Source organism: Ipomoea nil, unplaced genomic scaffold, assembly GCF_001879475.1.
Source record: "Ipomoea nil cultivar Tokyo-kokei standard unplaced genomic scaffold, Asagao_1.1 scaffold0542, whole genome shotgun sequence".
Taxonomy (NCBI): Eukaryota; Viridiplantae; Streptophyta; class Magnoliopsida; order Solanales; family Convolvulaceae; genus Ipomoea; species Ipomoea nil.
Window position 1 is genome coordinate 53,060 of NW_017616970.1, and position 16,725 is coordinate 69,784.

At 44.3% G+C, this 16,725-nt stretch overlaps 1 protein-coding gene across 1 annotated transcript; it reads right to left on the reverse strand.

Moving 5' to 3' along the window:
- Window positions 1–752: 752 nt before the first annotated feature.
- Window positions 753–3,051, reverse strand: LOC109174171. The gene is made up of 2 exons (XM_019323436.1): window positions 1,753–3,051; window positions 753–1,517 (listed from the first exon to the last, which is right to left on the reverse strand). The coding sequence occupies exons 1-2, from the start codon at window positions 3,049–3,051 to the stop codon at window positions 753–755; spliced, it is 2,064 nt and encodes a 687-aa protein (XP_019178981.1).
- Between the last annotated feature and the right edge of the window lie 13,674 nt (window positions 3,052–16,725).

Here is a 16,725-nt window from a genome sequence, read left to right on the forward strand (position 1 = left end):
AAATTCATTATCAATAAATTAACTAAGAGAAATAATTTTATTAGTTATATTGTCTTTATTTTTCTTCAATATAAAAATTTTTTATATTCAAATTTATTAATTGATTATATTCGATATATTATCCTTACAATGTCTTTATTCAGTGAAAAATAAATTATTAATTATCAATAAATTAATTAAAAGAAATATTTTCATTAGTTATATTGTCTTTATTTTTCTCAAATGTAAAAATTTTTACATTCAAATTCATCAATTGATTATATTCACTATATTATCTATTATCTTTTTTCTGCACTATTTTTCTAATTAAATATCAAAGTTATAATACAAAATAATGCTATATATTTATTTACCAAGTATTTTATTTATACCATGAAAAAATTAAAAAAATATAATTAATAAAGCCAACCATATTAACTACTTGAGAGATTTCGTGACAAAAAGAGTATTCAAATCACACAACAAATTGAAGTGAGAACTACCTCGCAATGTCCTTGTTTGACAATCAGCAGTTAGGGGTTAGCGTTAGCGGATTATACTAGCGGATTTGACCAGCGAATTTATTTAATTATTAACATTGGGTAGAAAAAATGACCGCCAAATTATTAAATCAAATGAATGGTTCATATTGTTCAGGTTTTAACTTTTTGTTTTTAAGACTTTCTAATTTATCCTTAATTATATGATTATCCATTTAATTTTTCCGTTAATTCACCGTTAGTCTTTTTGAAAGCCAAGGAAATCAGATTGCATTAAACTGTAACCAGAACAAAGGAAGGAAGAAAGCCCCTCCAGACAGAATGAGAGTCAGGCGCACTAATATGCTTTGCTAAAGCATGAGCTACCGTATTGGCATCTCTGCGCACAAATTTAATGGAGCATGAATGAAAAGAACGAAACAACTGTAAACATGAATCCAAAATAATTCCTAGATACGAGCGATAGGTAGTCACATCGTGGAAGGAAGAAACCAGGACCGCGCAGTCTGTAAAAATCACCACATCCTGGAAGTCATGGTCCCGTAGCCATGAAAGGGCCTCACGTACTGCCATTGCTTCAGCTAGGAGGGGATCATTTGGACATATAAGTGGTCCGTTAGCAGCCGCCTCCAACCCTCCGTGTGCGTTACATATATAAAAACCATAAGTCGGGGATGCTCCGGGGAAACCAGCGTCCGTGAAGCAGAATACTCCTCCAGGCGGCAACAGCGTGGACTCCGAGACTGCCGGCAGTACAGTAGCAGGCAGATGAGCAGCCGGCAGTGGGTGGACAGCCGGTTCTTGGGGGACAACCGGGGGTACGGGCGCAGGTGATGCGGAAGGCGCAGCCGGCGGGTGAAACGTGGAGTAGGCAGACCAATATCCATGAAAAGCGTGACAAAGATGCGAGGGGGTCGGTAGAAAAGAGTCCCAAACAGCCATATTCCGGGCTCTCCAAATTTCGTAGAGTATTCCACAAATTTGTTCTTTTAGAAACCCAGCAGACGTTGCTGAGCAACCCAACCAAGCCTCCACCCACTGCATAAAATCACAACTATCAACATTAGGGATTAGAAGACGTGAAACATTCCACACACGTCTAGCATAAATACAAGTGCATAAAATATGCATAACATCCTCCTCATAGTCTCCACAAGCTGGACAAATATTAGGAATTTCTACCCTCCTTCTAACCAAGTTGGTAATAGTTGGCAAGATATTAGACAGAGCTTTCCATAGAAAAACCCTCCACTTGGGAGGGGGGGGGGGGGACCCTGAGCTTCCAAATGTTGTTCCAAACTGCTTGTGGGAGATTGGTCAACTCCCCTTGGCACCTATAACCATCTTTTACTGAATATTGTCCCCTAATGTCCCATTTCCAAAACCAGTCATCCTTGAAATTAGTGCTCACAGGGATTTGTGAAATTAATTCCACGTCCCTGGGAACAAACAACTGAGCAATTAAATCCTGGTTCCATTTCCCCTGCTCAAGATCCAACAGATCAGCGACCATAAGATCTGACTGCTGGGCCACCTGATCCGTTAGTATAAACGGATTCTGGGAGTCAGGCAACCACGGGTGAAACCATACCTTAGAAGTTCTACCGTCCCCAATTCTGCGCCTGCAGCCACTATGAATCAGGTTCTGACTCGCCATAATGCTCCTCCATACATAACTCGGGTTTCCACCTAGGGTAGCTTCATAAAAGGTAGTATCACGATAGTATCTTGCCTTAAAAATTCTGGCCATTAAGGAATCCGGCTTGGTTAATAGTCGCCAACCCTGCTTCCCTAAAAGTGCCAAGTTAAACTCATGTAGCTTCTTAAAACCCATACCACCATACTTCTTGGGCACGCACATTCTATCCCAGTTCATCCAATGTATACCATCCGTTGTAGTACTCTTTCCCCACCAGTACCTATTCATCAATCTTTCCAAAGAAGCACACAAGGATACAGGCAACAGAAAAATACTCATAGTGTACGTAGGCATAGCTTGTGCCACGCTCTTGAGTAGTATCTCTTTACCTGCCATAGAAAGCAGCCTCTTATTCCACGAACCGAACCTTTGCCTCAATTTCTGCTCCACAGAGGAGAAAACAAATTTCCTGTTCCTACCAACAACTGAGGGGAGTCCCAAATATTTACCAAAATCCTCCGCCTGCTCCACCCCTAAACTCATAGCAATAGCATCCCTGTCCAACAATAGGGTATTACGACTAAAAGAGATATTAGACTTATGGAAGTTTACCGATTGACCCGAGAACTGCTCGTATGTTTCCAAACAACGCTTCACCACCATAGTTTCCTGCATATTTGCCTTGAAGAATAGTAGGCTGTCATCCGCAAAGAAGAGATGAGAGATGGGAGGGGCCCCACGAGCCACTCTGCAGCCATGTATTCGTCCTTTAGCCTGGGCATCCTGCAATAATAAAGACAAGCCCTCCGCACAGATGATAAAAAGGTAGGGTGACAGGGGATCACCCTGCCTTAGACCCCTCGTGGGCAAGATCTCCTCACTCGGCTTCCCATTGACCAGAACCCTGTACCTGACTGTCCGCACACATAACATGATCAAATTAGCCCATAGAATAATTCACCGTTAGTCTAATTCTAATATTATAGTCTAATACAGAATTATAACTACACCATTAATCTAATTCTAATATTAAAGTCTTAATAGAACTTAACCACAAATCCTAATGTCGGAATCTCCTCAAACAATATTAGTATATATTTAATATTTTATGCCCTAATTTTTATTTGTTCTCCCTTATGTCCCGTATTTGGTTTCAACCATACCTATACAATTATTTTATTGACAATTATAATCAATCTTGACTATATTATCTTGCATTTGTAAACTTAGAATTACCTATTTAACCCGCACCGGCTTAGCTCAATGGTTTTGAACCTCGGCGGCGGCAGTGCGGGAATTATGTCCAAAGTGGGCAGATTCCTTGTCCACAATGCTCTGTCGGGTCGGAGTGTGGGGGGCCCTTGGGGTTGGAGACTCAACCTCTGGGAGAAGAATTACCTATTTAAATACGCAAATTCAACCTTCAATTATCTATGCATGAACAATTTCAATATAATCCTGCCTTAATATACTAAGTACTTATTTAAAAAAAACATTGAGCATTATCCCAATCGCGCAATGCGCGTAAAAAACTAGTGTTGCATTATAAGAGTGATCATCCTTTCATTCTGAAAACCAATATATATATATATATATATATATATATATATATATATATATATATATATATATACATATATATATATATATATATACATATATATATATATATATATATATATATATATTTTGGATCCGGTGAGGTCACTATTGTTTGGTGAGGTCGTGAGGCTCGATCTTGTTCGTTTACTGATATTATTCAACGGTTCAGATTTGCACTGTGAATAAGCCACGCGCTGCGTTTTTATTAGAGTTAGGGGGCATGTTTGTCTTTTGTTTATATTGTTATTATGGAATAAAGATTCGATTGGCCAATTTTGTGGGTCTGTGCGAAGATATTTATGGTCGTAAATCACTATCAGTATTTATTCCGGTCTCTTTAGCTTCCGTCATTTTATTTCTCTTTCTCTCTTCTCCGGTATTCACGATAGCAAGGTTCGTGTGCCTCTTGTCCGTCCTTTTCTTCTCCGATCGGTGACGCTCGTTAATCCGTGTCCGGTGCCGGTCTGTGACTGCCGTCTATTGGTGGGTTCTGCAAGCAATCGTTCCAAGCGTCAGAGAGCATGGGTGGCGGTAGGTGGTAGTCCGGCGATCTTGGAGCGGCGGGGATGGTGAGTAGCTGTTCGGGAGGGCTGGGTGCGTTGGCAGTGGTCGGTGGTGGCCCGAGTTTAGTGCAGTACAACCCATTTCCAGTTCCGACGACGGGTTGTGGGGGTAGCCGGCATCTACGGTGGGGTGGGCGGTGTTGATTTTTTGTGCATTTATTCAAACACGTTTTGCATATCTAGGTGTGTGCGTTCAGAATGCACTACTAGAATTCTGAAATTTCTTTACCCTATTAGAGCCAGCTCCAGAACCCTCCTCATCTTGGGTTCTTGATAAGCATTTTGTCTTCTTCAGGAATGTCGTGGGACCTAAAATTGGTAGTCATGCACAAATTTAAATGTTTAAGAACCCACTTTAAACTTTTATAGGCTATACAATATTACTATACAACCAATATATGAATACTGCTTCTAGACTGCTGATTAAATTTCTAATAGTGGCTCCATGTGAACAAATGGCTCTTATGATATGTTAGGCTAATATGTTTGGATGCTGCAATCACTTTTTGAAGAATATACTTCCTATGTATCTTTTTCTTTATTATCATTTTTTAGTCTTCTCTATTTTTTTCTATTCTTTTTCTTCTCTGTATGCCTTTCCATAGCTTCCTGTTTGTGTTGTGTATATTGGTTAAAATGTTTAGTCAGCATCTATAATGCTCATCCATGTCATGTTGGTTCTCTTAATCTTGTTCCAATTTTGAGTTGGCTCTTTCTTTTGTTAGTTGTGAAAGTTAAATAGATGGTTTTATAAAACAGTTCATTTTATATACAAAATGGAAAAGTGGAAGGTAGATTCTGGTGAATGTATATGTTATGTTTGAATGCTTTGACCTGAAGCGTTTTTCTTTCAGGTTTGTGTGAATTAAGGTGGATGCTAGTCAGGAATGAAGTATATGCGTTTGCTACACATCTGAATGCACATAATACATCGGCTATCGAATGTCAATTGTGTGGTGGATTTTGGACTTACTATTGGCTAAAGATAAAGAGTATTTTTGTCTACATTTTTTTAGAGTTGTTTATGACATATTCTATTTATTTTTTAATGTTGAATTCTGAATTTCTTTAAACTAAAACATAATACATACTTTTCACTCAGCCTTTATTTTACATTATTTGTTTGTTATGTTCATTTCTATTAAGTTGTTCTTGGGTATATTGCGGCATAACACACACATCTTATACCTTGATTGTACACACATGCTCATTACTTTCCTTTCCTCTTTGAAATACACACTCACTTACCTGCTTATGCACATGCTCTTGACCATAACGCATACACCTGACACCGAGAACGCACACACCTTCCCCGAGTGTGCGCACGCATGTCAATGTGCAATTCAAACTCCTTTACCAATTGCAACCATGATTCAGTAACATGCACCCACTTGCTGCTGTAATTGCACAGACGACGAATACATATCGCTTACGTGTGCGAGCATACTCGGTGTTACAGTACTGGGAGAGAAAAAGAATACCGCTTGAGAGTTCTCCCTCTTTCTGTATGTCTTTAGGGTTAGTCAACCTCCCCTTAAATACTAGCTTGATCTAGAATGATATGGTATGCTAATATTCTAGTTTCCTAAAATATAGGATACTCAATCACACAGAATATTCTATAACACTCCCCCTCAAGTTGGAGCAAAGACATTGATCATGCCCAACTTGTTACACAAATAACTGACTCGGGTTTCAGTAAGGGCCTTCATGAATAAGTCCCCAAGTTGTTCTCCTGTCTTCACAAATCCTGTGGAGATTAACCCTTGTTGTATCTTCTCACGTACAAAATGACAGTCAATCTCTATGTGCTTAGTTCGTTCATGGAACACCGGGTTTGATGCAATATGAAGAGCAGCTTGGTTATCACACCATAACTTTGCAGGAATTGGAGCTTTGAAACCAGACTCATACAAAAGGTTGTGTATCCACATTACTTCACTCGTTGATTGTGCCATCGCTCTATATTCAGACTCTGCACTCGAACGAGAGACTACATTCTGCTTCTTACTCTTCCAGGAAACCAGATTACCTCCAAAGAAAACACAATATCCAGTTGTTGATCTACGATCCTCTTTGGAACCTGCCCAATCCGCATCAGTAAAACACTCAATCCGAGTGTGACCGTGATTCTTATACAAAATTCCGTGTCCCGGAGCTCCCTTTAAGTAACTCAAGATGTGCTCTACAGCTGCCCAGTGATCAATTGGAGATGACATGTACTGACTCAAAATGCTAACTGGGTATGCAATATCTGGACGGGTTACGGTCAAGTTGTTTAGCTTCCCAACCAATCTCCTATACCTCTCAGGATTTTCAAACAATTCCCCTTCCTTTGACAATTGCAAGTTCGGTATCATAGGAGTATTGCATGGTTTAGTACCTAGTTTTCCTGTTTCAGAGAGTAAGTCAATAACATATTTTCATTGGGAGAGTAATATACCTGTTTTGTTCCTCATAACTTCAATACCCAGGAAATACTCTAGTGGTCCCAAATCTTTCGTTTGGAATTGACTGTGAAGAAATGACTTGAGAGACAAAATCCCTTCGGTGTCGCTCCCTGTAATGACAATGTCATCTACGTAAACCACCAACCAGATGATACCTGTTTTGGACCACTTGTAGAACATGGAATGATCCGATTTGCCTTTCACCATCCCAAACTTCTCAACAACTTGACTAAATTTTCCAAACCATGCACGTGGAATTTGTTTCAGCCCGTACAACGATCGCCGAAGACGACATACTTTCCCAGACTCCCCCTGAGCAACAAACCCAGGAGGTTGCTCCATGTACACCTCTTCATGAAGATCCCCATGCAAAAAGGCGTTCTTGATATCAAGCTGATGCAAAGGCCAATCATGAATGGCAGCCATTGAGATGAGTAACCTGACAGAAGTAAGCTTAGCCACAGGAGAAAAAGTGTCAGAATAATCAACTCCATAAGTTTGGGCATATCCCTTAGCCACAATACGAGCCTTCAATCGAGCCACAGACCCATCAGAATTAACTTTGACAGCGAACACCCATTTACAACCAATAGATCTTTTACCCGCAGGCATAGTGACCAACTCCCAAGTACCATTGTGATCCAAAGCGTTCATCTCCTCAATCAGGGCATTTTGCCACCCAGGATGGGACAAGGCATCCCTAACAGTCTTAGGAATGGAAATAGACTCAAGGGAAGCAATAAAAGAACACGAGGCATGTGACAGCCTATCATATGATGCAACAGAGGATATAGGATAAGTACAGGTACGTTTACCTTTCCGGGTGGCAATCGGACGGTCATCAATTAAGACTGGATCTGATGACATAGAGGTGGTGTCAGGGCACGGAGTCTGTACCGAGTCTGGAATGGGAGGCGGTGCCGGTACGAGTGTGTCAGGTCGAGGTCGACGAGAATACACTTGCAAGACAGGAGGGGTAGGAACAGGGGAAGGAACAGACGACGTTACCGTATACATCAATATATCATCCCCCTCCCCCTTACGAACAGCATCTGGGGATGAAGGAAAGAAAGGGACGTCCTCATGAAAGGCAACATCAATGGAAACAAGGTACCTACCAAGCTCAGGAGAGTAACACCGATACCCTTTCTGCACACGGGAATATCCAAGAAACACACACTTCAAAGACTTGGGATCTAACTTGGTGACATGGGGACAGATATCTTGAACAAAGCACACGCAGCCAAATATACGCGGGTCAACATGGAACATAGGCTTTGAAGGATACAGAGTATGGAAAGGTGTTTTCCCACCCAAGACCGCAGAGGGCATCCGATTAATCAAGAAACAGGCTGTGGAAACGGCATCACTCCAAAACTGCTTGGGAACCCCATTTGAAACATCAAGGCCCTTGCAGTTTCAAGCAGATGCCGATTTTTTTGCGTTCAGTGACCCCATTTTGGGAAGGTGTATCAACACAAGAGGACTGATGTAACATACCCTTCTTACGCATATAAGAGACAAAGGGAAAAGAAAAATATTCTTTTGCATTGTCACTACGTAAACTTTGACAGGAACACCAAATTGAGTCTCAATTTCAACACAGAATCCGCAAAACACCTCAAAAAGTTCAGAACGAGACTTCATTAGATATAACCATGTTATTCGGGAAAAATCATCAACAAACGTAACAAAATACTTAAAACCAAGTTTAGAGGTCACAGAACACGGACCCCAAATATCATAATGTACTAACTCAAAAGGAGCAGACGCTCGTTTGTAAACTCTAGGACTCAAAGGCACACGATGGTGCTTGGACAACTGACACGACTCACAATGTAAAAAAGACAAACTAGAAAACTGCGGACACAATTTCTTCAACAAGGGAAGTGAAGGATGCCCCAAATGACAATGAGCTTCGACTGGAGTGACAGAACCTGAACAAGCAATAAGCTCTCGCCTCGTGGTGTCAAGAACGTAGAGGCCCCCAGACTCGCGCCCCTTACCAATAACCCTCTTCGTCAAAAGATCCTGAAACAGACAATAATCAGGGAAAAACGTAACAGAACAGTTTAAAGTACAGGTAAGCTGGCTGACTGAAATTAAGTTGAACGAAAAGTTAGGTAGATGCAAGACAGAAGACAAGGGGAGCGAGGGGATGGGCGTAATGGTACCGGACCCAAGAACATGGGACGTAGAACCATCTGCTAAGGTGACGGGGGAACTATGTGGGCGAGAAGAAAGTGTGGAAAACAAACTAGAGTTACCTGTCATATGATCTGTAGCACCCGAGTCTATAACCCACTTGGAGGAGGATGAGAGAAGACACGTAGTTGCATTACCTGAGTCAGCAATAGCAGTGACTGAAGAGGAGGATGAACGCTTTAAAGATTCTTGATACTGAGAGAACTCAGCAAACTCATCAGCAGAGACAGTGACTGTCTTGGAAGACGCCTCAGCGGTGGATGCAACATTAGCAGTCGGATTTCCTCGTTCCCTCAACAATCTCCGACAATCCCTTTTTATGTGGCCAGGCTTATGGCAATAATGACACACAATACCACCAGAAGTGTATCCCTGAGAATTTTTACCATTCCCACTGCGAGGATGACGGCCAACAAGAGCATTGTTTGACGGGATAGTAGCCTCAAGCACATTTGGTTGCGATTGCACCGATCGACTTAGACGTGGGAAAACATCAGCAAGAGAAGGGATTGCAGAGCTACTAAGAATTGCAGACCTCGCCGTGTCATACTCAGAAGGGAGACCTGCCAAAAAACTCAGAACACCCAACTGTTCACGTTGGTTTTGCTGCTCTTTAATGTCAGCAGTGAATGGCATAAGCTGATTAAGTGCCTCAAAAGTCTTCTTAAATTCCATAAAGTATGCAGGGAGAGACAAATCACGTTTTTCAGTACGGAAAAAAGACTTGCAAACATCATAAACTCGAGTGACATTCCCCTTTCCAGCATACAAGTATTCCAAATACTCCATTAACTCCTTAACAGAGGCACAATGACTAATGAACCCAACAACACCCTCATTAATAGAATTACGGATTTGTAGGAATAAACGAGCATCATCTCGAACCCAAGAAGCATCTTGGTCAGCCAAAGGTTTGGACAAGTGGTCACTCTTATCCAAACTAGTAAGATAAAGTTTAACGACATGAATCCATTCCAAGTAATTAGAGTCATTAAGCTTACAATCCGTGATTTTAGAACTAACAGGAACTATATCAGTAACAACCACAGAATTATTCTCAGCCATACCCACAAATATTTGAGCCCAAATAGACCAGAATTTATGCCTAAAAGTGAGCCTGGAGGGGTACGAAACAACCTAACCTTAGAACCGGAGCGGCGAAGGTCCAAACTAAGTCCAGAACCGAGGAGAAGGGACTCAGGCGACGGAAAAATTTTCCGGTGGCCGGAATGCCCGCACGCGCCGGCGCGTGGGGCACGTGGCGGCTGGTTGCGGCGGCGCCTCACGCGCTGTCTAGATCAACGCCGAAATCTGCAGCTACGGTCGCCGGTCGCCGGCGAACCTTTCTGTGTGGGTGGTGACGGCAGCGGAGCAAAAAAAAATCCCTTTATCGTGTAGGCTCAGATACCATGTTACAGTACTGGGAGAGAAAAAGAATACTCTTGAGAGTTCTCCCTCTTTCTGTATGTCTTTAGGGTTAGTCAACCTCCCCTTAAATACTAGCATGATCTAGACTGATATGGTATGCTAATATTCTAGTTCCCTAAAATATAGGATACTCAATCTACTTATTTGCAAACACCTCAATCACACCGGATGTTGCAACGTCTCAAACAACAACCACATATGCGATAGTAAATGTTTTATTGGCTTAAAGGACGTAACATCATTTAAGTTTTTTTAAAGTAAACGTTTTTTTTTATTTGTGTTTTTTTTTGTTACATTTGTTTATTTTAAGTTGTTCTTTGGTCTATTTAAGCATAATGCACATATCTTAGACCATGAATGCACATTCATTATCATTACATTCCTTCGCCCATTAGACTACACACCCCGTAGCCGCTCATGCACACACTCGCCAGCCTTATCATTAAATTTCTTGTGCCAAGACCACTTTTAAATAACCCGTACCCGATGTTTCACATATACGCACACACCACCGTACATTACCACTCGAGTGGACAAAAAAACCAAGGAATAGTACACTTACAATCGTTTTCTTAACAACAAAACATAAAAAAAAAAAAAAAAAAATCAAGCACATACATATTATTAATGTTCATTTTTTTAAAAAAAAAAAATCGCAATGCCCTCATCCCTAAGCTTTGCACACACCGAAGTACATATTCGCACACACCACCGTAATTTCAACTCCGGTGTCCAAATAAAAAAAAAACAACTTACAGTTTTCTTATTTAAAAACAAACCATATATATGAATTCACGCACACACATATAAACTATTTTTTTCGAATTACACAAAAAAAATAAATTAAAAAAAATCATTCATAAGATGTGCACACGCCATACTACACACACGCACAAACCTCCGGCTACACCGACTATGGTGCACAAAACAAAAGCCAAATAGTACTTGATGGATTTAATTCACCCGGGGTGGCCCGAATTATTAAACCCGGATAAGAATATGTACGAAATAAATAATATAACGCAGAGATATCGTAGGGTCGCAGGGACCGTATATTGTATTAATTATCGCTAATAAGCTATTACAAGACTTGATTAGGACAATAATGCTATAAGATAGTACTTCAGGAATATGTTGTGTCCCCGTTTAGGACAAGATGGAGGCTTTTTATATCAGCTCAAATCCCCAACCGCACCCCTAGAACCGGGGGTGGTTAGATCGGCCCGCTTTGACCGCGTCCCCTCCAAGACCGGGTCCAAAGTGGGCCGACTCGGCATGGCCGAGCTCGGCCTAGCCGAGTCCATGGCGACGAGCTCGGGTGTACCGAGCTCGTCCGTGGCCGGGCTCGGCCTAAGGCCGAGATGCTTTGGGCCGACTCGGCCATGGCCGAAGGGATCTGGCCGAGGCGTCTCGGGTCCGCCCCTCCAGGTCGGTTCATTCCGGGTCCAATATATCCATCACGAGTCCCCCACTCTGTTCGTTGTGATAAGTCGACAACGATAGAGAGTAGACACATTGCGAGCCGACCCCTGCGCGATTGTCCCGAGTTGAAAATTGGCCGACCCCGTCCGAATAAAATCCTTGTTACGGATAGAATTTTCCTTCCGAAAAATCCTCCTCAGATATGGTAGAATCCCTCTTAAAATGCAATTCCTTCCCTATAAAATCTTGAGAATCCACTCATTATTTCCATCAAATCTACTTCTCATCCCCATCACCTTTTCCTTTTCCCCATACACCTTTTCAAATTTTAAATTTTTGGTCAACTCTTCCCCTTCCCCCTCTTTTCCACCATCCATCTCCTATAAAACCCCCCCATTCTCCTCTTTTTCGGCCATCCCCCCCCCCCAAACAACACCAAAATTCTCTCAAGCTCCTCCTAGGGTCACAAGCTCTTCTCCGGGTCTCCAAGTTCCGTCCCGAGCTCGGTTAGTCGTTTCTTTTTCCTCTTTTCCTTCCTAGCTTCGAGTTGCACATCCCGTGCATTTTCTTTTTTTTTTTTTTGGTTCGGTCGAGAGCTCGGCCGAGAGAGCTCTTGGCACGAGTCTCTACTCCTTTGTACCCTTTGCATGTTTATTTGCTTCGATTTTGGTGTTTTAAACTCCATAGACGAGAGTGAAATTGATATGGGCGACCCCCACTCTCCGAACTCTTCAAATGGCTCGATCCCACTCGAGGATGAGCTTCCACTTCTCCCCGAGGGATCCGAGGACCTCGGGGACGACTCGGCCGCTACGGGCCCGTACGAGGTCGAGGTCGAGTATACCGACCTCGATCCGTACATCCCGAGTACCACTATGGCACGTCTCTCTCCTTACCAATATGAGAAGGCCGTTCAAATAGTGGGACCGGGTATCGAGGTGTTGGCGCCCAAGCCGGATGATAATGTGACCGCCCCGCCTCGGGTCGGCTTCTTTGGGGTGCACGTCGCTTCCCTTTCATATGGGTTGCGTTTCCCACTCCACCCCTTTGTCGTGTCTCTCCTCAACCACTACGAGATTGCCCTGGGACAACTAGTCCCGAACTTGCATTGTGTACTTTTAGCTTTCCTCCTTAGGTGTAGAGAGGTACGGGTCATGCCTTATCTCGATCTCTTCAATTACATTTTCCAAGCCACCAACTCCACGGGTCGTTCTAGCAAGGGGTGGGTGTCCTTTTCAGCTCGTTCCCGTATGAAAACTTTCCAAGATCTCAACTCCTCTGACCACAAATGGAAACCTAAGTTTGTGTATGTCTCCGTGGGCCCTGACATTCCCTTCATATCACCTTGGAGTCCCCGGTTCCGGAAGCATGTTACCCCTAGGAAAGGAGCCGTTTTGCTAGAAGACGTCCGTATTTTCCGACGGGGTGGCCCGATCATCTACATCACCCCGATGGTGATCGAGGAGAGCCTGGCGGGTTTTGGCTTCGCCCGGGGTGCCTCGCTTCCTCCCCCCTTGCCGGGTCCCCCCGCGGATGAGCCCGAGCCCATTGCCGTGGACTCGCCCTCCGGAGGTGAGAACTCGGATGACATGGTCTTCGAGTTTTTACCACGGGATCGGGACGAGTCCCCCAGCTCGGCCTCGTCGGGGCCGACTTCTTCACCCGAGGTCCTGCTTGAGTCCGAGCTTGAGCTTACCATGGCTACGCCGAGAGGTCGGTCCTCCTCCCTCTGGGTTATTTCCCGTGCCCTTGTGACATCCCCTTGTGTTTTGATCATATACTTTGATTGGTGGTCTGCAGGAGACATTCCCTTGATGGCTAATCGGGTCGCGAGATATCGAGAGAGGAAGCGCCATAGAGAGGCCGAGGGGGGTGAGGCCGCGATGCGTCCTCGTTCTACTGGGCCGGCGATCCCACCTCGTTCTACTGGGCCGGCGATCCCACCGTCCCCGCCCCCGCCCCACCGCGAGCACCTCTTGTTCCTCCACGCCGGTCGGGACCCACCGATCTCTCGCGCCTCCGCGCGCTGCTCCAGGACTTGGTTTCTTCTCGAGGACCGGCTGTCGCTTATGAGGGGGCCATGTATAACCATTTGATAGAGGTGAGCATGTTTTGGGTTCCCCTCAAAGAGGGGTAGTTTTGTGTCTCTTCTCTAAGGCGTGAGACTTTATGATTCACATGTTATCTCTAACTTGTATTATCTCTTTTTGGGTTGACAGGCTGTTCTCCACTGCACTTCCCTTTGCGGGAGCCCTGAGGCGCTCGGGCGCGCAATGGGGCTCTTGAGGGGCGAGTCACTGAGCTCACCCAGTTGTTAGACCAGGAGAGGGAAGAGCGCCGACTTGATGCGAGCAGGCTGAGAGAAGAGATGGGCCACGTGGTGTCGGCTTACCAGAGGTCTCACCAGTTCGCTTTGGATGCTATGTCATATGCTCGGGGTCGATGGCAAGAGTTTATAGACGAGTGGATTGCCTCGGAGGAGGGGAAGAGTCGCATCGAGGACGAGGGGATGGCCGCTTATGATGTGGGCGAGTACACGATGCAGCAGGATATATATGCCAGCCTGAAGCGACAGGACCCCACTTTTGATCCTGTGGCGAGGGGCTTGCCAGGTTATCTTCCCCTGCCCGAGGGCTCTGCAGCCGGTTCTTCTGCTGGGGCGGGTACTTCTACCCGCGCTTTTGGTGGAGGTATGGCTTCTTCTGCTGGGGCGGGTATTTCTACCCGAGCTGTTGATGGAGGCGTGGCTTCCAGCTGTGCGGACGCATTGGGGAGGTTGGATGCCTTGCTCGTGATCCAGGCCCCTCTTGCGGGTTCCATTTCGCCCTCCACGGAGAACATCCATGCTAGCTTGAACACTTATTTCGAGGAGATGGCTGCTCCCGAGGTTGCCCGTGACGCCCCCGACTTGAATGACTAGTCCGGAGTTGCTTTCTTTTTATGGCCCTTAGAGCCAAAAACTGCTTTCTTTTTGTGGCACTTAGAGCCAAAAAACTTTATGCTTGTTTTGGCTTCACATGGTGCTCGTTTATTTTGTCCGAACTTATTGTCCGTGTGAACTCCGTGTTTCCTTGAACTGATATTGAACTTTCTATCTTGTATGGACTTCTCCTTGTTAAAATTTGTTAGAACACGCCTTGGTTGCCTTTATGCCTTCACAAAGGAAAAACAAAGAAAACATCTTGGTCGACCTGGACCTAGACCCGGGGCCGCGGGCCGATGCGGGACTTGGCCACGGTCGAGCCGCTGGGTCTCGGCCATGGCCAGGCTGTCGGGACTAGGCCATGGCCGAGCCGCTGGATCTCGGCTGTGGCCGAGCTGCCAGGACTCGGCCATGGTCGAGCCGTCAGGTCTCGACCGTGGCCAAGTCGCTGGTCCTCGGTTTCGGCCGAGTGCAAACGAGTTTATTATTATTATTATTATTATTTTTGATAGCCGTTCGAACCGAGTTCTTTGGAAACTAGGCCGGGAGGCTCTTCTGTCGGGGTTGGTACGCGAGGTCGGACCTCGTGCCCCATTAGGGTATGTTAGCCGCGATAGCCTAGTCTTTGTTGGACTAGACCATGGGGTTCCTCCGTCAGGGTTGGTACCCGAGGTTAGACCTCGTGCCCCCTTAGGGTATGTTAGCCGCAACAGTGTAGTCCTCGCTAGACTAGACCATGGGGCTCCTTCGTCGGGGTTGGTACGCGAGGTCGGGCCTCGTGCCCCCTTAGGGTACGACTGGGGAAGTCGGGTAAGAAACTGCCTCCCTTCTTGATGAGTGAGCAAGAAAAAATGTTTCTTAATACATAACTTTATTCTGTTTATAGCAACGGAGGGGGCCTGCCGCCTCCTATGACATTATTTGGGAAAAAGAGTGGAGATGGCCCTAACTCCTAACGGTCGAGCCAGTTCATGGTGGATCACTGGTAATACCTCAACAAATGCTCCGAGTTCCAAACTCTAGGTATCACCTTCCCTTTGGGGTTCTTGAGTTTGTAGTTGCCGGGACGGACCACCGCTGCCACGATGTAGGGGCCCTCCCAGTTCGCCGCGAACTTCCCTCCGGCTTGGGGTTGGCTTGCTTCTGTCTTCCTGAGTACATAGTCTCCTGCTTGTAGGGGTGACCACGGTTCCGGTTCAAACCGGAACCGTAACCGGAACCGTCACTGTGCTAACCGGAACCGAACCGGAACCGTCCGTACGGTTCCGGTTCCGGTTCTTAACCGGAACCTATAAGGTTCCGGTTAAGGTTCCTATAATATTGGAACCGGAACCGCCGGTTCCGGTTCGGAACCGGACGGTTCCGGTTCGGAACCGGACGGTTCCGGTTCCAAACCGAAAAAATAAAAAAAAAAAATGCAAAATTATTAAATTTTGCATTTTTAAAATTATTAAATTTTTTTTTTTAGTTTAAGTGAAATAAATTACTTAATTTTGCTATGAATAAATTAATATAAAGACCTTATAGGAGTAGTGACCAGAGAGTATTGAAACTGATAAAGGTAATTCTTAGTCTATTAATGTTTAGAAAAATAAAGGAAACAAATGACAATGAAAAATTTATTGTCTTTTGTTTCCTTTGTTATCCTAATCATTAATGGCCTAAGAATTGCCTTTTTTAGTTTCAATGCTCTCTGGTCGCTATTCTCATAAGGTCTTTGTATTAAAACATAGCAAAGTTAAACATTTTATTCCACTTAAACTTACAAGTTACAACTGTCATCTTTAAAAAAAAAAAAAATTTACTCAAACTCAAGGCCTAACAATACTTAAAAACTTACAATTTACAAAAAAAAAAAAAAAAAAAAAAAATACCGGTTAGAACCGGCGGTTCCAACCGGAACCGGAACCGGAACCTTAATATAAGGTTCCAGTTCTGGTTCGACCAAATACGGAACCGGAACCGGACCGGAACCGGAACCGTGGTCATGTCTACCTGCTTGGAAAAAAAGGGT

Coding starts and splice junctions, on each gene's coding strand:
- LOC109174171 (XM_019323436.1), bottom strand. CDS start 3,051: ATGTTATGTGTGCGGACAGTCAGGTACAGGGTTCTGGTCAATGGGAAG. Junction 1,518..1,752: donor ACAACATTTGGAAGCTCAGG/GTCCCCCCCCCC, acceptor GATTTTATGCAG/TGGGTGGAGGCTTGGTTGGG.